Source organism: Aethina tumida, chromosome 4, assembly GCF_024364675.1.
Source record: "Aethina tumida isolate Nest 87 chromosome 4, icAetTumi1.1, whole genome shotgun sequence".
Taxonomy (NCBI): domain Eukaryota; kingdom Metazoa; phylum Arthropoda; class Insecta; order Coleoptera; family Nitidulidae; genus Aethina; species Aethina tumida.
The window spans coordinates 29,108,331-29,132,035 of NC_065438.1; the positions used below are offsets into that span (position 1 = coordinate 29,108,331).

Genomic DNA, 23,705 nt, shown 5'->3' on the forward strand with positions numbered 1-23,705 from the left:
ACAACAAGACAACGATCCCAAACATACGTCTAAAATTATTAAAGTGTCCCCCGATCTGAATCCTATTGAGTATCTTTGGGAAGTATTAGACCGTGGCATCCGAACAAAAAACATCAAAAACAATCAAGAACTCCTTTAAACCATACAAGAAATATTACATAGATAAAATATTCCATACCTTTTTCCAGACCTAATTGATTTTTTATAAAAAAGTAAAACTGATTTTGCAGATTTGCGACGGATTAGGCAAAATATTAAGTAACATTTGTAACAAGTAAATATATATTCCATACTACCACCACTGTATACTCTGTCTGTTTTTTATGAAATTTAGTTCCTATTTATCGGAATGGAAATTGTTAGAGCTCCAAAAAGTTCACAGCTGTTCATTAAGAAATAATATATTTTAAAATAATTTTTATTTAGATTTATCAAAAGACAAATATATGTAGTTAAAAGTATATAAAGATTTGAAATATATTAAAGTGCTAGTCATTTATGAAATTTACAAAGAACCAAAGCATTTGATAAGTATTTTAGATCCTTGCGTAAGGTCCCGTCCGGTCCTGGTTTTGGGGTATCTATAGCAACGGTTAAAGCATGATCTCTACAGAATCTTGAACGCCACTCATTCAGTCTGCGGCACCGCCACCGGCTAGTCTCTCTAGTCGTCATCGAACAGGTGTATAAGACATCAAATATCCGACCCTATAGTCGCGTTTTACCTACACACTCGACGTGTGTTGCCGAGTGCGTGATAATGCTAGCTTCACTTGAAAATAAAACCGCTTGGTTTGTGGAATCGAGAGGCTGTGACATAGGAGAGGGTTGCTGATGGTCGAGTTGTGGGATTTTCGGTTTGAAGATGGTCAGATTCACTAAAATGGAACAACAGGAGAGAAGGGAATTATTAGCTAGCATGAAAGAAATTGAATTAGAAGAAAATAAACAAATAGACAATGGTGAGTTTGAAAGGATTAAGAGAATAATCATTTTCGCTTAAGTAACATTTTTTATTATTGTATATGAAATGATAGAAAATACTTAAATCTAAGTAAGAAAAATAAAATTTTATATTTGTGATTATTGGCTCATCCGTATTACATCTTTAAAAAACAATTAAGTTGAATGTTAAAAATGACAGAATCGATAAAGCTTGCATAATCGAAAACCTGCTAAAGTTGGTTTATAATTAGAATGACTAAATAAAAATTTAAGATAAAATTCAAATAAAAAACATGAATAAATTAATATATTGGTTTTAATTATTTATAAAAAATATGTAAAAAGGAAACAAATTGCTAATTAATGTTTATTAACAATTTTCATTATTTCATGTAATCAATATTAATAAAATTATAAAAAACACTTTATATCATAATTTTAAGTACTCTTAAATAAAATGGCAAAAGTTCCCTGTGGTGGACATTAATAAAATACTAATTTTATACATTGATCTATTTGAAATAAACACTTTCGAAGGTCCAAATGAAATATTATTCCAAGGAATTAAAAATATTAATATGAACGTAAACATTTAACATTTAGAAATATAACATAAATACATGAAATCAATTCGTTATGTAAACAACTGTAGAATATAATTTAATTTTAACTCATAAAATCGTCAATCAAAAATTGACGTAAATCTTCTTATAACCGATTACATTAAGGTGGATAAATTTGGAAAATATATTAAAAATTGGTTTTCTTACTAAAATGTAAATATGTTTTTCCATGGAAAGCACTTTAAAAGCACTTAACATTGCAAGGAATGATATTCTATAGGTTTGGAATATTTAATTGAAAATAAAATTGATCTGAAATTATTTACTGAAATTAAATGATCAGTTAATTTAATTACAATGTTATATATTATATATAATGTATATATTTATTCTTAATATATTATTGAAATAATTTAGATACCATAATTTAGAATCTTTGAAATATTATTTTATTTCAGTTTTGAATTCAGAGAATAATTAAATTTAATACAAGGTTTTCTATGTTTCGTAAGAACAACTAAAAGAACTATTGACGAAAATGAAAATGTAACGTTACTTTGTTTAATGTAGTACCGCTGAAAACATTGTTTACACGTATAAATTTTCATCCTAGTTTCATAATAAACATAAATCACTATCTATATTTAAACCTATTTCCCTTAAACTTTTGACAAATATTTGTAGTAAATATGTAATATTGCAGTAAATTGCATTATTATTCATATTGATTCATATTGATATTAATAAAGTAATATGAAAATTTTGGGACAAACGGTAATAGATGAAATAAGAATCAAAATATTGTGTACTTTAAACTTGTTTGGTGAGAGTGGGAAATCGATATGGTTAAAATATTTTCCGCAAACCCGTATGTATAAGTTTGCCCTAGATTTTCAGCTTTGCAACTGTGTAGCAGTGAATTCGATTATTCACTTTTGTCACGCGAACCTCCTGTTACTTACATAAAATCTTTATGCCCTTTTATCATAAACAACAGATAGAGAAACGGCAACAGATATAATAATTAAAAAAAGTTAGTAATTTTAGCAACCCTGCTATTTTGTTGAATGTCAACCAATGTTAAAATGAAAGAAAAATGAGTGACATTTGACAATTTGAGTTAAAAAGTTTGTAGAATCGACGCCGGAAAACCGCATGACCCCTGACATTTAAATTTATGTTCAATAAAATTTCAGATCGTAAATTTTAGTCACATATCCACCTGTAATTTTGTTTCAAATTGATTATCAAATTTTTTCATTTATATAATAATTAATCTCATCTTCTAATTAAATCCAATCACATTTTTTTAATTTTAAGTTTTATACAAAATTAATTACCATATACAATAAGCAAACTAAAATTTACGATGAAATGTTTTTTTTTTTTTAAATACAATACAAGTTTAGCATTTTTTATCAGGTTATTACAAATTTTGACAAAAATGTAAGAATCATGCATATTTTCGCTATATTGAGGTGGACTAAGATTTTTTTATTGCCTTATCTGTGTATTTTAAAAACGCCCTATATAACTGTTATATAACTGTTTCGGATAATTTAAGACTTAAGCTCATAACACAATGGCACTCTCTCGGGAATATTCGAATTTTTCTCCAATTTTTCTAAAAGATAAGTTGAAATAGAAAATAATCACAACATTTCCTACCTTTAAACAATTAAAATATCAATGAGGATTTTGATCATTAAAGCTGTAATAATTTTTCAGTTTATCAGATCATAGTTTAATGATTCCAGTAGGTAATAAAATCCACTAAATTAACTCTTCATTGTCAAAAGTATTTTCTTGGAAAGTTTTGAATAATAACTTTTACTTCAAATTGATAGTTTTATTAATAGGGCCGTTGGAAGAATAAGTGCTAAATGTCACCCAAATTTAAATATTGCTCAATAATAATTAGAATTCAAATCGGATTAAATACTATTTTTTATTATTTATGTTAAGGTCGCACAGTTGAACACCTTTTCTATATTTTAACCATTTTTATATGATTTTAATACATTTTTATATTATATTTTAATTTTTGTTTTGTTATATGATTATTTCTTATTCCTAATTAAAATTATTTTTCTATTAATAATGTTGTATTCCAGTGATTAATTCGGAAAATATCAAAAACGCATACAAAAGTTGACGTATCTTTTGATTTACTATTATTGCTAATTGAAATAGTTATTGATTCTGTTAAATAACTATGTACTAGCATACAACATTTGTGGTTATTCTTTATATATGCTTGTTTCAGCTGCATTCCGACATGTACGAGAAAACATCGATGAGCTAGATGGCCAGAATGGAATTAATGAGACTGATTTAATATTCCTAAAAGGACTCATGGACAGTCCAGTGATGAAGAACTTAGTTAAGGTACTCTATTACTTTGTAACATATGTATAATATATATATATAGTTTTTAAACAACTTATCTATCACCAAACAATTCAATCAGATAAAACTACTTACAGTATTACAGTTGTGGATTAAGTCATTTTTAATTAAATTACCGCCTCTGAGAATTATAATTTAATTAACAAACAATGCAAATGAGTTTATTTAATTGCTGGTAATGTTTGTACTTATTTTGTCATTTATTTACTCCAGACTAATTACAAAAATATTAGTTTGGAATTGATAATCATTTTATAATGCAAATAATTGTAGACATATGTTAATTGTTAAAAATCAGCGATTCGTATTTTAAATTTATTTTCTTTTATCCTGAAGAAACTGATGTCTGATGGGTGTTATTGGAAATAAAAAATATATCTTTGTTCAATTTAAATATTATTATTAATTACATATGCTCAATTTAGAATTTATTTTATTTATTACTCATTATATTATAATAATTGTTTATACTAAAAGTCTATGAAATTTAGGTATGAAAAATCTGATAAAGGCAGATTTTAGTTGGTTTTTGTTATATATCAAGTACATAAATATGATTCAGAAGATTATTAAATCCAGTTAACTAAAATATGAACTATAATATGTTTGCTACCCTCGAAGATATTATTATATATTCTATTAATAAATTTCTTTTATCACTAGCCGATATCTGTATTAATGTGATTTTAGATACTCATAAAAGATTGGTTTGTTAAGTTCAAATATAAATATTACAGTGACGATGTAACGGTTTGGAGTCTGTAATTTTGAAAATAGGTTAAGGCGATGAACAATTACTAAGATAATAATTATTAAAATATATTGTTTAGCTTAAATTGTTTTTTACAATAAATTTACATATATAGATAATTTTACTTTGAAAGAAACGTTTATGGCAATTGTACATTCTTAAGAGTTTTACTAATCTAATTACTTAAATAAACATGCTCCAGTTTGGAACAATCCCTATAAGACTATATCTGTTCCTCTTGAACCTAATTAGAATTTCCTGTTTTGTGTCTACCACACATATAGACAGTACCGTTGAAAATGGTTACTTATTTTTAGAAAGAATTCTTTCTTTCTCGATTCTCAATAATCGTTGAATTTTCAATTGTTTGGCGTTGAATTCAAAAATGCAACGTTAAAAATAATGTGATTATTTTAAAATTAATTCAAATAGGACCATAAATATGTCATTGGTTTAAAAATAAAATTGTTTATATGTATATGCATGTATTTTTAGACAAAAATGCTAATTACTTCATTCCATCTATTATTATTTGTTATGGCAATATTTTACCCAATTGATAAAATTGTGCACAAACTTTAAATTATAAATTAAAAGTCAAGAAATGTTTCCTGCTGTAGGTTTTTAAAATATTTATGGAACTAAAAATTTAACATACACAGTGATTCATCAACATATTCATTGGAAGTTTATGGATACTAGAACGGAACGGAAAAAAGGTACTGATTTGAAATGTTTATAGCAATTATATTTGACATTAACTACTTTTTTAATTTATTTTGAACAACAAAATTTCATTTCCGGCTTCGCTGGAATTTTGTTATTTTCAGTAGGACATCATGTAAATTTTTGATCCTTGTACTTAAACACATTAATATTTGGTTTATTAATTTTTATCTAAAAATGTTGATAGGTCTAGATTGTAAACGTTAACCAAGAACCATTATTGGTATCCTCAAATTTTATACAAGATGTTCGTTATTTACGTTTAATAATATACTTTTCCCAGTTATGTTTAATAGCTTCGATAGCCTGTTGATAGTAATAAATGTTGAACTTGGCAGTATGTGAAAGGAATGTGTTTTTTCCTTTTTGAAGATAATTCAAATCAAATTAATCTATGTGCATCTCAAAAACTGATGCTATCACCTTTCCAATAGACGGTTCTCTTCTTTTGATTCATTTTTTTGTTTGTTATTTCTTATCAGGTGTGAAGTTGTAGACCTATCCACTGTTATAAAACACTGTAATAAAGCACTGGTATAAAACTATACAAAAATTTTACGTTTTTTATTAGTTATGAGCAAAGGCTTCATCTCGCTCACATATTCTTCATTACCAAATTTTCTTTCTATATGCAATATATAATAAATACTTTTTCAAATGACTACCATTTCTGCTAAATCACGCAGAATTATCCAAAAGTATTTGTGGATTTTTTTAAACATTTCTAACGTGGTCGCCTATTTTTGTCTTCCAATGCTCTGTTCGTCTTTTCGTCTCATTCCGTATGGAATATGCATAACGTCTTGAAACTTACGACTTATGATTTTGAATGTTGATATTTTCTACCAAAATAATTAAAAATACACCATCTATACGCCAGGTATACGTTACTGTTACTACCGATTTTACTAAAATATAAAAAATTTAATCAAATTATCGCTAATGATGTTTGAATTAATTTTACTAATAATAATAAAATAAATAATTATAAATAATGTAATACAAATAAAAATTTAAAATCAATGTACGTAGAAATTTTGAAATAAATAATATCATTTTGGCATTAACCTTATTTCTTAAAACATCGATAAAAGTAAATAAAATCTATATAAACACGAATAAGTAAACTATTAAAACACTATTAAAGTGCGATATACCAAAAACATTGCGCATGACAACATGTAAACTTACAAGTTACTTTTCCATTCACAAGCCCGTTTATACTCCGCGAGTGGGAAAATATCTTGGGGGTGGAAGTGCTCAGTTTGCTACTATAAACCCGATGATAAGGATATTTTTCCTTTAAAGTAAACAAGTTGTTGCAATAAGTTAAAACGGATTTGGAGTTTGTTGTTCTTTATTACGGTCGTGTTTTGTTCGTGTTAGTTAAAATACGTCCAGCAATTTAAAGTGCCGTAGTATCGATCTACGGTCCCATGTGTCTTTATTGTCGTATCGACATTTATTGTCCGCACTGATGTAAAACATATGGAAAATGTGAGGTAGTGTGACTTGCAAGTGTGATCAAATCCGAACGATGACTATAGACTATGAATCATAATAAAAAAAACCGAATTATTATGATTCTGTGAATGTCGCAAGCCGAGCGGACAATTTCATATGAACCGTGTATAACGTGACTGTTAGGGGATGATAAACACCCTAGAAAAACTACAAATCATGGGTAAGATATAAACAAAATTTTGATATCTCGAACAAAGGAATCGTAAGTAAATCAATAATGGGACTCTTTCGTACCAACCCGGAGTCAATATTACTACATATCATTATTAATAATCCACTGTTATAGTTAATTACATATGAATAAAAGTAATGCATGTTATTTTTAGTAATAAATTTTTTTATTAGTTGTTTACTTGTGCAAATTAAAATAAGTAACAAGTGTATGCATATAAATGTGGGATAAATTTAATTTTAAATTACACACTGGTGTGTATTCACGTTTAGGGAAAACGAGAAAATAAATTTAATTAAATCCAAGAGCACAATGAAAACTTTGTGTAACGATTTTAATTTGCAGTTCTCAGACTTTGTATAAGGATTGAAATACTTCGTATTTTATAGAACATTTTTACTACAAATTGTCACTATAACTTTTAACCGCATTGATGTAAAATGTTCATATTAGTAATTAAATTTATAAATTGCTCTTATTGTGAAAAAAAAAAATGCATTAAATTTTATGGCAAAATACACAATCTGGGCAAAATTTTTTGTGTTTAAACATACTTTATTAGCGGTCTAAGACATAATTTGTTACATACTAAAGTAAATTACCTCGTAAGTACTTTTCTCGGAGAGAAAATCCTTTATTTCGTTATTCATTGTTAAGAAATAGTTCATACAAAAGTAAGAAACATTTAATTAACCTAAGTTAACATAGGCATTACCTTTATTATCAAAATATAATATTAGTAATAAGTTTGAAAAAAATATTTTTATTTTTCAACCATATTATTGTTTCGTTTCTTGTATTTTTATTTGTTAGGTTCTAAAAGACATAGTTTTTCTTAAAGGTGAAATATTTTTTAATTAAATAACAAATTTAACGTTTGCTGATCCTATGAGAAAGAAATCATATAAAATAAACGTCGATAAATAACGTAGAATGGTTACTGACTTTATTACTACTCAAAATTTTACTTTAAAAACCATTTAACAAAAAAAAACATAATATAATATGTAATAAAATGCGTCTTACATGAAAAACTGAAATGTAATAAATTTGTAGTGAAAATATTACACTTTTAGAAACGAAAAGTTTTATTTTGTAATGTTATAGTCAATATTTCTGAACTTATTAGATAGAAATGATACAAAAATAAGAGACATAGATAACTAGCATGTAGTGACATTTCTGGCCAATATTTTATGGTATCTTTGTTGGGCGCCAAATAACCAAATGGCGCCCAACGAAATCTGTCTGCAGTGAGACTTATAAAATATTATATTTAGTTGTACATTTCAACTAAAATTATAAAGTAAAAGCAAAATTATATATGTACAAATAACTGTACTTTGATGTCCACCTAATATGAAAAACAATAAAATTACGTTTGTGGCAACTTGGTGCTAGTTATAACTTTAAATGTCAAAACCGTTCTGTCCTTAAAATAACTGATTGAGAAGCTTACAATTTTTTGTATTTGTATATCTTGCTTAATACTAATAATTAATTAATATTATAATATGTGTTAGTATATGACTATTGTGCTGTCCGTAGTTGCTGTTGTTCATAAACAACAAATAACATTAATATCTACTTATGGTATGGTATTTTGCCAATTTACACGGGGCAATGAAATTAACCTCGGCCGAATACGTGGGGGTAATGGAGACAAGAAGACAGCTCATCCTAGTATAGCTGTTGATTCCTTGGTCTGTCCGACGATCCCCACCAAGCGGAGACCGCGGCTATCGAAGTTTCACTGTTTCACGGTATCAAAGCGTACTTCGCGGGCTGCAACCGACACACGTAACTTTAAAAAAACACCTGCCTTTTCGGCCCTTTGAGTTTTTTCGGACTGTGTCGGGAGGTTTTTGGGCACATGTGACTTTGGGCCGGAGTGTACGTTCAATGTTTTAGTGAACATTTTTTTATTAGATGCCGTATTTGTTAGCTTTCTACCTGTGCAATTGTTAACTGTTGACGTCATTTTATTATAATTTAGTGCTATCAACAACGTTGGGCTAAGGAAACTGAAGTTAACTGGCAATATAAAAGTAGGTAATTAGTATATTTTGTTTATTTATATTCAGTACATTTAAATCTTTGAAATACTACACGTATGAATCATATTGCATATTGTGCCACACCTGCATCCGAAAGAGTTAAAGCGCGTCTCGAACAATGTGGCAACATGGTACTGGAATACCTGTTTGAGAAGTAAATGTCTGTGTATTTTTAAACACAGTTGATAAATAACGGTCAAATACAGTGCAGTGCAACCAGATTGGGGTGTCTTAACACCGTCAATCATTTAGCACCTATAGTGACCGTAATTATAAAATATTTGTTTGACTTATATACAAAACATGTTGGAGACATGACCTGTTTGTAAACAAAGAAACAATAATCTTTCATGTACGTGACAACAGTCTCAAAATTTGTAACGTTTATCGAGGTAATCTCATGGAGATTTTAATACACACTCTTTTAACTTAATGGAGAATAATACTTAGTCCTGAAATCAGGTCACGCAAACTAGTTAATTAAACAGTGTTAATTACTTTTTTTACAATAAACAATCAACTAGTTCCCAAACAACTAAACAGCAGGACAAGTTTCTTGAAATAAAGCATGTTAGGGTGATTCACCTGAACAATACGCCCAAAAATCATTGTAAGCTCCATTTCATTTGGTAATGACTAAATTAGTTTCCTGTTTCTATTTTGTTGCAAATTATTTTCTACTAAATTGTCAGAGAAAAAAATGTATCTCTAATAAATTTTTATTTTTCAAAATTTGAAAAGTAAGGAAGTATAAACGATTTCCTAAGTAATGGTAATAGGTATATGTAAGAAATCATAACTAACTTAATTATCTTATCCTACTTTATGGTATATTGTACATATTATGTTTATTTATTTGAGCAAATTGTTTATTGAGTTCTTATAATATCAAAAATATAATATAAATAAATTCTCATCTTCAGATGTGGATTAAATTACTTATTAAATTAACTCTAATATTATTATTCTATTCATTTATATTATAATTTATATACATTATATTTACATTTTTTTTTGTATAACTACATACACCCGCATGTGTATTAGTCATGTTTGTTTAAATAACCTATATATATATTTTTTTTAATTTGCAGAATAACACTTATTTTAATTAAAAACCGTCTATTGTGCAGAAAATTGTTTTATTTTGAAATATGAATACACAAACAATGACTACTGTAGATACTCGTAAATAGACATGGATTTCCACTAGTAGCATCTGATAAACATCAACAAAACGCGTCACTGCTTAAACTAAACACAGATCACGTCTAATTCATTATTATTAGTATTATTGCTACTTGTTATATTTGAAATATTTAATATGTAAAATGAGTAATAAATATATAATAATTTATACTAAAATTTTTCTGCAAAGGCGAACCAATTTCATTATCCATAAATCAGTTCAGGCCAATACGTAATAACATAATTAGCCAACCGGTAGCAACGGAGTGTCACCGTTTCAATAAACAGATTTCGCGAGAATAAACAAACTCTGATCTTTACAATAGATCTGGAACAAATAGTTTTTGGGCACCCCGTTGTTAAATTCCATTTACAGCCACCCCTTGACACCTGACTTCTTTCCGGCACACCTTTTTTTACCTGTCGACTCAGTCAGAAAGTTACGCAATCATCAGCCAGGTAAAATTTTATAAAAGTTGTTGAGAGAAATAAATTATTTATGGCTTGATGTACTATATCCCTGAATGAAATTGTATTTTTTGAAGTAGTAAAACCAAGTATAGACACTGTTCTGCTGTATAATAAACATAGATATTAGTATCGTGAACTGGTTTATTAAAAATAACGTTTAATAGATTTATACTTTAAATTATGAATGAAGGAAATAAACTTAATATATTATTATCATGTGTGAATAATTATCCACGTTAGCGGTTTAATAATCTTTAATTGTGTCACATTCATGTTACTCATACAATATGCGTACATTAGTCATACTAAAATTGGAGCAAACAATTCAAATTTTGCCTGTGTCTAATATACCACTGTTACGCTCAAATATATTAATAAAAAAAATGATTGAAATGCGCTTCTATGTATATGTTGATAACAACAAAAAGTTTAAATAATTTTGATTAGTAAGAAAGTAAGGTCTCAATTTAAGGTACAAGATCGCCTAGAAGACCCACCTTCAAACCCGAAACCCATATCGACAAACGGCAAAGAATTGCTTAAAGATATATTACTCCGCTGTAGTAGATCCAGAAATAGAGACGTTCGAGAACTCATTGCTTTATTAAGTAATCCTCACGTGAAGGCTCTAATTGATTCCCATGACGAGATAGCCGAGATAGTCGAGCATCCAGAGATTTACCTCAAACAAAAGAAGACTGAAACGCCGAAACTATTTCCCAACGACATGACGGGGGACACGATGCGTATGGTTGGGGTCCGCAAAAAGGCCGGAGAACCATTGGGACTCACAGTAAGTGATATTTTAATAATAAAAAATAGCAACAACTTTGTTGATTTTATATTTTAATACATATATAAATATTACTAATTAGTTTATTCTATATCTCATGTGTTACATTATTTGTATTATCACATATTTATTTTGATTACAGGTCCAAGTAGATGAGAATGACAATTTGGTGATTGCGCGCATTCTTGAGGGTGGCATGATAGAGAAGCAGGGTTTATTGCATATTGGTGATGTTATATTGGAAGTTAACGGCACACCTGTTCACACGCCAGAAGATCTTCAGGCAGAAATTGCTAAAACAAAAGATCATGTGACTTTGAAAGTGGGAAATTCTAATTATGCACCGGAAACGCATTCATCTTTAGTAAATGGTTCACCAAATGGGGTCCCCAAACGATTAACGGTAATTAATCAAATAAATGAAAATTTGTTATTTATTTTTTTGAAAATCAAAAAAATATTTTATTTTATATACACTATATTTGTAAAATTTAAAATAAAATTAAAATAAAATTCTTCTTATTTTAGTGTTATATGCGAGCCTTATACGAATATGACCCCCAAGAAGACACACTGTTGCCTTGTAAAGAAATTGGCCTTCCATTTGATAGAGGTGACATCCTGCAGATAGTGGATCAGCGAGATCCTAATTGGTGGCAAGCTAAGAAAATCGGAGGCGATGGTAGAACGGGTTTGATTCCATCTTTAGAATTGGAAGAGCGTAGAAAAGCTTTCGTAGCACCAGAGGCTGACTTCGTACATAAAATAAGTATTTGTGGAGCTAGAATTTCTAGACGAAAGAAGAAAATTATTTACCAATCTAAAAGTAGTTGCGATTTTGACAAGGCCGAGTTGTTGTTATATGAAGAAGTCACAAAAATGCCGCCTTTTAAAAGAAAAACTTTGGTACTCATAGGAACTCAAGGTGTGGGAAGGAGAACTTTGAAGAACCGATTGATAAACAGTGATCCTGATAAATTTGGAGGAGTGGTTCCATGTAAATAACTTTAAGAAACTTTGTTGTTGCAATTTAATATTTTTATCGATAATTTTAGATACCACACGTCCACAACGAGTCCTGGAAGAAAATGGTCAAAGTTATTGGTTTACTGACAGAGAAACCATGGAAGAAGATATAAAACAAGCAAAGTTCTTGGAATATGGTGAATACAATGGCCAATTATATGGTACTCATTTGGATTCTATAAGGGATGTAATAAAACAGGGGAAGATGTGCATTTTGGATTGCAGTCCTATGTCTTTAAAAATTTTGCATAACAGTGCAGAGTTTTTGCCGTATGTTATTTACATAGCTGCACCTGGTATGGAACATTTGAAAACATTATATGATGTCGGAAAAAGTAACTCAAATTTAAGATACTCCAGTAGAAATTTGACGGTAAGTTTTTATAATTTTTTATTTAATTTATCAAAATGCAAGAATGTTTTAATTTTGTGACATATACTTGTTTTATAAAAATAGTGGCCTGTTTATTGTTCTAATTATCATTATTAGAAATTTAAAGCGCTTTTTTGTGCTGCATTACTAATAAATTAAACGTAAAATAATTTCAAAGAATTATAAGAAATAGTTAGCAAAATTCCCAGTATTTAAACGGATGGAAGTAAATGTTGCTATGAATGATATTTTTGAATGCGTTATGTTTAAAAAATTATTTATTTATTTGTACTTTTGTTGTTGTTTTTTGCATGGTAGTTTGAACGCCAAAGTTCTATTCGATATAGTTCTCGCAGGGCCAGGACACTTGAATCACTTGCATCTTTGTATGAGGTAAGATCTGACCTATTTACTAAAAATTATATATACTACTTTATATTAGAAAAATATATAATGAGCTAATTAAAAATTTAACTACATTTAGGAAGAAGATTTAAAAAGAACATTAGAAGATAGTGCCAGTATGCAAAGAACATATGATAAGTACTTTGACTTGGTTATAACGAACAACGATTTCGATTCGACATTCCGCCAAATTGTAGATGCTTTGGATTCATTAACCACTGAACATCAGTGGGTTCCAGTTAATTGGATCTACTAGCTGCACTGCCACTTATAATCTTGCATATGTGATAATCTTTCAAACGTTTTGCCTTTAGTAGTCGCTATAAAAATATTTTTCTGAAATCGTTCAGATCATCACAAATTAATTAATTAAATCATCACAATAAATTTATTTAAAATTTTAGGGATTATAATTTTGTCATATTAAAAGAGTTTAATGAAATGTTTAAATTAAATTAGCAGCTAAAAATTCGCAATGTTTCATTAGAATACTCATTTACAAATAGTAGAAATTAGTTATTTAAAACAGTGGCATTCAAAATTTAAATATGGATATTAAAATTATTGTCAGTTTAAAACTAGGAAATAGTTATAATACCGAAATTTCTATTCAAATGACCCTTTTAAATAATTGAATGCACCTGTTATAAAGCATTTGTTAAAGTACTTTAAAATTTAAAAATTATTTAAATATATAAAATATATTTAGATTGTAACGTAAATAGATTATTTTAGTTTTAAACTATGTGTTCTATTAACGTAGTTGTAGAAAAATATATATACTTAATTTTGTTAATTTTAGACATATTATTAAATGATGTACAAATATTTGAGACATCGAACTATAGCTCTCATAGTTTAAGTATAATTGTATATAAAATGAACTCAGAGTCCTCCGTACTATCACGTAGAAGGGTAGTAGTCCTGTATTCATAACAAAGTCTAAAAATTTTAGAAGTTGTATGAGACAGAACGCCAGAGATGATTTTCTCACTACCTGTTAAGTGTAATTTAAGATATATATTTTTTGTTGTGTATTTTCATGCTTATGTATTATTTTTTAACCGTCCAAGTGTTCAGGGAAGAAATTATCATATTGTTTTATTTTATGTATATTTTGCCCTTGTGTTTGTTTTAAACTATTTACAAATAAATATTTTTTGCACAAATTTATAATTTATTTATAAGCGGGACACACTCATAAAATTTGTATTTTTCGTCCAATTTTGACCAACTTTTTTTTTAATCAATTCAATTCGATTTAGATGGTTCGGTTTTATCTTGACTAAGTCAACTTCAGTTTTATCAATTGTAATTAAATTTTTAACCATTGCTGAAATGGCAGGGAGACTTATTCTACTCAAACATCACATTAAGAAGAAAAATTTAAGAATATAAATGTTCTTTAATTCATTAATGCAAATAATTACCATTTTTTCTAAGATATTCATACCAAATATACAATGTCCCTTCTAGATTCAAATCCGACAATAAGTGATGCGGAAGATGAAAGTTGCATTAAAACATAATTGAAATGGAAAGAACTGCAAGCTTCAGTGCCAAGTCGACTATTGCGAACTATATATTGTTGGTTTAAGTAAAATTACAATTTTAATTTGTAAATTTTATTTAGCTTTCTTCTCAAAAGATCTAGATGTTCAAAGCGAGAAAGTCCGGTTCCAGTCGAAGTAATTTGTTATCAAATATTTTACAGATCTTAGGTTAGAACTTGACATTTAAACATTTCGATAACCATTGCAGTTTCGTTGTTTTATTTCCGCTAAGAGTATTATATTGCATTACATACCCTAATTTTTATAAGGTTAAACGTGTTGACAATTATCACAAAACAATAAATAAACTATAGGTCGTTCAATGAAATAAACTAACAAAAATTAACGTAAATATTCAACTTTCAAAACAAAACGTACTCGCGCCATCTTGAGGTAGGGTAATGCCATTTCAGTGGGCACACTTAAATAGAATTCGTAAAATTTAAATGACAACTTTCAATATAGGTGTCGCTGCTTGTAAACTTTTGAATTTACACGTGTGACATTTGTAGCAAATGCTTTTATTTAGATTGGTAATTTAAAAATGTTTTAATTAATTTTAAATAAGTCCTAGTTTTCTGTCGTAACTAGAAATTTAATTATTATTGTATGCGTGTGTTTCATTAATAAACAATGTGAAGTTCAATTTAAAATTCATGTTATTTATTCTAACCTCAAAAGCAGTTATAAATGTTTTTATTTTAGAAGTTGTACAGTATATATAAATTTTATGTTCTATTAAATTTTCCATTTTTTGTTTATACAGTATTTTAAGAATTCATAATTTTATTTTTGTAGAGATTTCATAATTTTGTGACAAAATACTTTCATAAATCAATTAGTGTTGCAAACAGTCTTCTTAAAATGAGTGATACTTCTCCTAATAAACTAAAAATCGATCGATGCGATGTTGATAATATTGTGAAGCGAAAAGACTTTTGGAGTCAATATTGTGAACCGCTGACGGAAGGTGATGACCATGTTTTAGTGATGAGAAGAAGTTTTTCAACAGAAAAACTTCTCTCTGAAGGTGGCTGGATTCAAGATGATACAACGCTACATGTAAAGGTTAGTTTGTTGCATATTATTGTTATGTAGGTTACAATTTTTCTAAATTTTTGTTATCTAAAAATAATTATTTTTACCTTTATGTGTAACAATTTATTGCCACATATATGGTAATATAATAAAAAAAATTGTAAGAGTGCATAATCAGAATTTTGCTTCGCGTTTTCAAATATAAACTATATTTATCTATCTTTCAATTATATTTTTTAGATACAAACTTTTATTGTAGTAACTGCTGTTTGTTAATCTAATAATGTAAGGCAAGTATTGTTCTTAATGTGTACTGATGTATTGCTATCAGATGGAGAAACCAAGAAATCTGATTGGATATACAAACACGTATTGAATTTTTCCTGGAGTATGGTATATAACAGAGGTGACCAATCTGCGGCTCGCGAGCCACATGTGGCTCTTTGAAGGATTATTTGTGGCTCTCGATAAATGTACCCCAATTCCCTTTTCATTCCAGAATTATCAAGAGAAGTAAAACAAATGTGTTCAACTTTTAATATTTAAATTCAACACATATTTCGTACTTTTATTTATATGTTTTCAATAAATATAATTTCTGTAAACAAATTTTTTTAATACCTTTTTTTGCATACCTTTTAAGTACTCCGGCACGTGAAAATTTGCTAATTTACTAAACAATCTTATGTAGAATATTAAATCGCTTGTTTAAACGTTGTTTCGTTATTACCGGAAGGTCAAGGGTATTGCGCTAAAGAGATAAGTCTGATGGAAAAGAAAATTATTAGTTTGGTTAAAAAATAACCATTTCTGTCTGTCTCATTCCCTTCTTTTTAAAAAGTTTTGAAGTGTTCTAGGATCTAGTGACCTAACAAATCAAATCGACATTTCAATTATTTCAGTATCCTGAAGATGGGATTCATTTACTTAAACAAAGGGACATTTTAAAAGTTGTCGCATTTTTTTAAATAATTTTATAAATTATTTTGGTAAATTTGATCAGTTTAATAATAGTTAAAGTGGTTTTACTTGCTTACTTTGCTATAAAGCATTTGTATACAACTGTAAAGTTTGTATCTAATTAAATATATTTTATACAATCAATAATTTTATGAAAATAATATTGTTTTATCCATCTTATGAGTTGTGCTGAAACACTAGATTCATTATTTTTATTTAAATATTTCAAATTTACAATAATTTAACTCGCGTGTGTGCTGAATTTTTATAAATGTTATTTAACAATGTGTGTTTATTTCCTTTAAACCATCAATTAAGTCAATATAAGATTTCAATGAACAAAATACAAAAAATGTTACATTTATCAAATATTTTTTTTGTGCAACTGTAATAATACAATAAATTGGTCGAGATATTTTATTTTCTAGCGAGGTCAGTTCTTAAGCATGGCATAATAAATTTCACTAAAAATAAACGTAGATAATCCAAACATAAAGTTGCATTTTAACATGCGATAATATTTTTCCAGATTGTTACTCTTAACACCAACTGTTTCCATTAGGGTCATTTAAAATTTTACTTTTGAACTGGTGCTTTTCAATTACAGAGAACCTTGCATGATATACAAAACTAAAATAAATAACTCTGCAATGGCAAACGGTTAGAAAAAGGTAAACTACATAAAGGAAGGAAATTCATGATGAATCTGACTATGGTAGAACACGTTGGCAGTTTTGTGCATGTGAACATTTAATTTACTATTGTTTTTCTTAATTTACTGCAGCGACCTCTTAAATAGTCAATTCTGCAGTCATTCAAAAATTAAAATGCACATTCCTTCGACATGCAATGCAGGTAATTACCAGTAGCGTACTTGCAAGGACCATTTCAAGTCCCGAATGTGCAACATACATACATACATAACTCAGATTGAAATTGACATTGTGTTAATTTATTTTTGATTGTTAGTATTATATGAGATTTTTTAACGCCCCTTATCGTTTTAAACGTTTTGTTTTCAAAATTATTCTCAAAGACTGAGTATTTCAGAATTTAGTACGCATTCATAACAGATTTTAATTAGCATTGTAAATTTGTAGCGGGGCGTCCTCAGATCCACAACATAGGTCCTTTGTGAATACGCAATGCATTTTCACTGAAAATTGTGTAGTGGAGGTGGCCGGCTCGGACGCGTCCGGTCGAATATGTATGCCCGTACATCGTATCGTCGAATGCCGCCCTTTGAGACCGCGATAAATTACAAAACCGCAATATGCTTTGACAGAACGTACTCGAAAATATAATTTTTAATTAAAAAATCATCATGTGCGCTAGCGAATTTGTGACTGTTCAAAAGAAAACATCAAACAAGTTAAATCCAACAACTTCTGAAACAAAAACACATAATCCATTAATGAATGTTTTCACCAAATATCTATTCATTTCCATTCCTAAGCCCTGAAGGTACATTTTATTCTATTGTTATGTGAAACCAATACATGTCTAACACTTGTGAAGGTTATTGTAAATTATCTTACCCCAGTCTGAATTCTACAAATAACTTTTTCATTAGGGATATGTATTTACAGACACGCTCAATTCATCAGTACCTTTGTCTCTTATGACTTACTAATTGTAAGCGTTCAAAATTGTTGTCATAAACGCCGGTTTGCTAGTGAAATTTATAAAATTCTTTCTCAAAGCTATATAAAAGGAATAGTTATTTATTTAAATTATTTGTATTTTCTTTATGCCAATGTTTAAAATTTAATGTAAACAATATTTTAAATGGAAATGATAATTCATAATAGTAAAATAGTCCTTATATTCAGATTTCCGGCTTCAACTATAAGTGGTATTAACTTTGTTTTTTATTCAAATGTACAATATTGCATTTTAAATTCTACATAAATTTGCATTGCATTTCTTCATATGTATTTCTTAAAAAAATTTCTTCACCTTTCCACTGACTAACTAAAATTAGTATTATCAAAAATTGTTATATTGAAAAATTTATTTTTGATATGTTTGTACATTAACAAAAACATATCCTATCAGGAGCTATTAATATTCCAAAACATTAAATAGGGTTTTAGACATTTCGTTTTTTTCTACTTTAAACGCCAATAACTAATGTCAAATGGAATCACCATAAATTTTTCCATGACTCGATGCAGAAATTTATTTTCAACTCCTATGTTGCGGTAAACCCTGTAATTAAAATGCAAAATAATAGAGATAAAGGGTGTTTGGTGTTTCCTTTTACTCTTTCACACCTCAAACGTCGTTAACCTTTTGATATCAAACACCATAAAATATTCTCACTATTCAACTCACAAGATTATTTTCCGGTAATATATTGTAGCAATCCTATGTTTATGATTTAAATGGCTTGAAATTTCATTTTTGAAAAATATGAAAATGTATAAATTAAACTCATTGAATATTAATATTATCCCAGGAAGTCATTAAATAAAGGTTTTCCCTTGTTATAATAACAAAATAGTATTCTGACTCAAAAGTTTCAATAAACTCTAAAAATATTAATTTGAATGAACATAATAATAATAGTTTTATATAGAATTGTATTGTGATAATAGAAAATATTTTTATTGCAATGTCCATCAAGAAATTTCGTAACTTTATCTTATATATGTCCAAGGAAAAATATTTTCTTTTGTGGATGTGATCACTTCTTAAAGTCTGTAGCATATGTCTGAATGAATCCTGAACCATCTTTTATAGATTTTCAGTGACTACAGAAACCATTTAAGTAATTTGTCACTGATCAATCAAGATGTACTATTAATTATGAGCGCTGAATTAATGTCCTAATAAATGTTTGATTTATAAAATCATGTCTCTTTCAAGAGTAGAGGTGACTGTATTTCAACGTTTGAAATGTACAATATGTATATAAAATGTATCAAATATTTATGTATACAGCGTTATAAATCAGCACTTTCAACAAAGATATATTATATAGAAATGACATTTCTTTTGGCGCACATAAATCATCTACTTAAAAATGTTTTGAATCCGATTATGTAAACGCATCAATTTCGTGTACTTACATTTTTCATGTAGCCTGAAGCTGTCCAAAATAACTGACAATATATTTCTTATTTATAATAGCCATTAAAATATTATGGCAATAACATGATATATGAGTTTATTTTGGAGCTTTGAACATCTGTATTGCATGGTGTGGAAGGGTAATCAACGTTTAAATTAAGCGACTAGTCAAGTGAGGATCAAAGCTTGTACCACGTGTGATTAGATAATACGTGAACCGGACTTCAATCACAAATCAATGAATGATGAATGAAATTTGTTTTATATAATAGATAACATAATACAAAATCTTGTATATCAGTGGAAAGAAAGAACATCATTCAAACCTAAAATACGAAGACGAAGAAAATGATTTTCAATTGAAATTAAATATCATTAAATTCATTATAATTAATCAACATTTCTATCTAACTGAATTACCACTAGAGATGTTAAATCTCACAATCAAACCCATGGTTTACAATTCAGGTGCTTTGATGTGTAGCTGGCTGGACGTGTCTTATGTTCTGTAATCTGGTAATGCATATAATCGCGGAGAGTCGGTGTTTAATTCGCAAATAGCTGAAGGCAAGTAGGACCCGCACGAGTTTGTGAATCGGTCGTGGACGCCTTTTCTGCGTACGTGGTTTGTAATTTAAGTTGGCAACTTTGCTAGGACGATGCACAGGGCCTAATCAGCAGAGGTCGTCTGCTCTGCCCTTTGAATTGCGAGGGCTCGACTGGAATTATCAAGCAGTTTATGATATATACATTTCAGCATATGCAGCACTAGTGTTTATTTGGGAAACGATTATGATCTGGATTTAATGTCCAACTAAGTTTTAAAGTAGAATACGGAATTCTGATCGCCAGTGGTTTTGGAGTGGAGGGAGGTCCTTTAAAATATCCCAAATTGTTATTTTTTTCTATTATCTTGTTCTGTCTTTTAAATATGGATTCGATTTGTTACTTTTTAAAATATAATATGCAGTGTGATTCAACTTATTCATTCAATTTCAGTTTAAAATTTTGCCTTTGCTTAAATTTAATGGAAAATTCAAAGTTCTTTGTTCTTGATACATGTTGCGGAAGGAGGATTTTAAAATTTAGAAGCATGTTTACAGAGATGTGTGTGTTATTTTCACTTACATTTTTTTCACTAACTAAAATGTCTCAATTAGAAATTCCAATACAGAAAGGTTCTTTTTTATTCTTACAGATGCTATTACTATGGATCTTTTCACAAATAAAAATGTATGTAATTTCAACAATTTTAATGGTGAAAAATCAATTCAATATATATATATATATATATATATATATATTACGGGAAAGTAGATTCTCCAGTAAGTGTTAGCTCTGTTTAGGTAAAGTAAAGTGAATTTCGATCAATATTTACTAGCCAGAGTTAACTTTTCCTGAGTTCCTGCGAAAAGTATATTTTTACTGCTTTAAGTTAGTAAAAGTTGACTTTTTGGTTTGCTACCTAATTAAAAAACAATCAAAACTTTAATAATACATAAAGATATGGAAATGTTTATCATTTATTATAGTAAGGTAAAAATTTGTAGCACATTAAGTTACATAGCATATCTTTATATGCATATATGCACTTCTTGAATTTGCAATTAGTATTGCAGGAGCTTTTGAAAAATCCTTTCCCATCAATATTGGGAAAAGTGCAGCGTTGGTTTGAAAAATTTCGGTCTGGTGATTTTTCTCTGCAAAATGAACCGCGTGGAAGACCCGAAACGTCTGTGAAAAATGATGTTCTGAATGCATTGGTGGAGAGGAATCCAACTGAAAGTTGACCATACAACAATATTCCGACGTCTTTCTGAAATTAGCAAAGTGAAAAAAATGGAGTGGATACCACAAGAACTAACCGAGCGAAATAAGATGGACAACGCTAGGACACATACATCGTGCAAAACAATTGCGAAATTAAATGAATTAAAATATGACATTTTTCACCATCCACATCCAGCACACATTCATCGGATCTTTCGCAAACCGATTTTCATTTATATAAACATTAAAACTGTTTTTATGGGCTAAACAGTACGAAAATGAATGAATGATTCTAAAGGTCAGAATTTCTTCAAGACAGGCATCTATGCTCTCTAGACTAAAATCTCGTTGTAAGAAGTGTATTGAAGTAAATGGAACATATTTTGATTAAATAAACAGCTTTTGGAAAAATATATGCAGTTTAATATATTCATCCGACATTTCAGTCGCACCAACCTAATAGTAACCGCATTATGAATGCGTAGAACTGAATAATCAACCATAAATAACAAACACAAATAAAATTAACAAATGTGATTTATTTACATCTTTGGTATCATATCCGTATTTGTTCAAAGTATATACAACTTGACTTTACTATGATTAGGAATATTAATATCTCTTGCAATAATAATTATTATTATCATAACGTCTCATGAACAATAACAACAGAAACAATATTCAACGAACGGAAAATGGCATAAGAAAGAACATAATTCTGAACAACGATTCTCATATATGTTAATAGTTATGACGCAATTTCATAAATAAATTAGTAAAAAATAGATGTCTGAAAACACTACTCACATCTAGGTATCCAGAAATCTATACATGAAACTATCGTTTTACGAGATCAAATTGTTTGTAAATAAATAATAATAATAAAATGATTGAAAAGATTATGATATGATAGAAACTCAACATGGTGGGCAAATTTAACAAAGAATCGCAAACACGTGCAAATTTGACATATTATATTAACAAAGATTTGAATGATTCATAAAACTAAAGAGGAAAACTCTCCATTTAAACAAATAGAACAAATACATATATTATTAGAATGGCACAATTTTTAATAAGAAATGTAATTAATATAAATTTTCATGGCATCATAGGTACCGGTAATTTAAATTCAATTAAAATCAGGGATCACTACATTACAAATACATAATAGAAATGAAAATTTCAATCGTAAATAAATAATTCACAATAGCAAATATTTTTTAGTTTTAGTTCCCTGAAACGTGTGAGTATACTCACTCAATTGTAATTGCAAATTGATTGCATCCAATCGTGGCGAATGCGTCATTAGCTAAGAAGTATTGATTCAAACCAATAATGTATCTAACGCATAATAACAACGCAATCAATATAAATACGATTGCAATCAGTTTATCTATTGTAGTTACCGCATACGGGATGGCGGATTTAGAAGAAGGCATAGGAAGTGATGGTATCGCACGCCTAGAAGTTCGTTAAATCGCATAGAAAATGCATGAATTACATGCTCCTTCTCCACAGGTATTTTGATAATAATACTTGCTACTATGTCGGCGGAATTCGAATAAATTTTCAGTTTAAAATAGCCACCACCGCCACCACAACCGATTAATGTATTGAGTAGTTTTGTGCAATATACGTATTTGCCATAGGATTCCATAGGAATTCACAAGAAGATTCCATTTGTTTCTGAAAGTAAATAATTTCGCTAAATATTTCTCCTTCGTAAATATGTTCTAGATATGCCTGTTAATTAAAGTATACATTATATTATAATTACTATATTCTCATAATAAATACGTCCGACAGAAAATTTAGAGTTTTTGCTTTGGGTACATGATAAATAAAAAATAGGGTCTTGGATATAAAGGAAAATTACCAAAAAAGGTTGAAATAAAATCTACTC

The 23,705-nt window shown here is 28.6% G+C and overlaps 2 protein-coding genes across 3 annotated transcripts in view; both read left to right on the top strand.

Annotated features, from left to right (window-relative positions):
• Window positions 1–644: 644 nt before the first annotated feature.
• Window positions 645–14,572, top strand: LOC109596699 (protein PALS2). 2 transcript variants are annotated; one of them, XM_020012270.2, is made up of 8 exons: window positions 645–962; window positions 3,775–3,896; window positions 11,279–11,599; window positions 11,742–12,002; window positions 12,128–12,596; window positions 12,655–12,998; window positions 13,317–13,391; window positions 13,483–14,572. In XM_020012270.2, exons 1-8 carry the CDS (start codon window positions 866–868, stop codon window positions 13,657–13,659), a joined length of 1,866 nt encoding a protein of 621 aa, XP_019867829.1. In that variant the 5' UTR covers window positions 645–865; the 3' UTR covers window positions 13,660–14,572. The 2 variants fall into 2 exon arrangements, with proteins under 2 accessions (XP_019867829.1, XP_049821854.1); XM_049965897.1 differs by lacking the exons at window positions 645–962; window positions 3,775–3,896 and adding an exon at window positions 9,093–9,138.
• Window positions 14,573–15,439: 867 nt separating this feature from the next.
• LOC109596618 (pseudouridylate synthase RPUSD2) overlaps window positions 15,440–23,705 on the top strand; it is a 132,410-nt gene continuing 124,144 nt past the window's right edge. Inside the window, exons 1-2 of the mRNA XM_020012191.2 lie at window positions 15,440–15,489; window positions 15,755–16,024. Of these exons, the coding sequence (XP_019867750.1) occupies window positions 15,472–15,489; window positions 15,755–16,024 (288 nt within the window). The 5' untranslated portion in view covers window positions 15,440–15,471. The remainder of the gene's footprint in view (window positions 15,490–15,754; window positions 16,025–23,705) is intronic.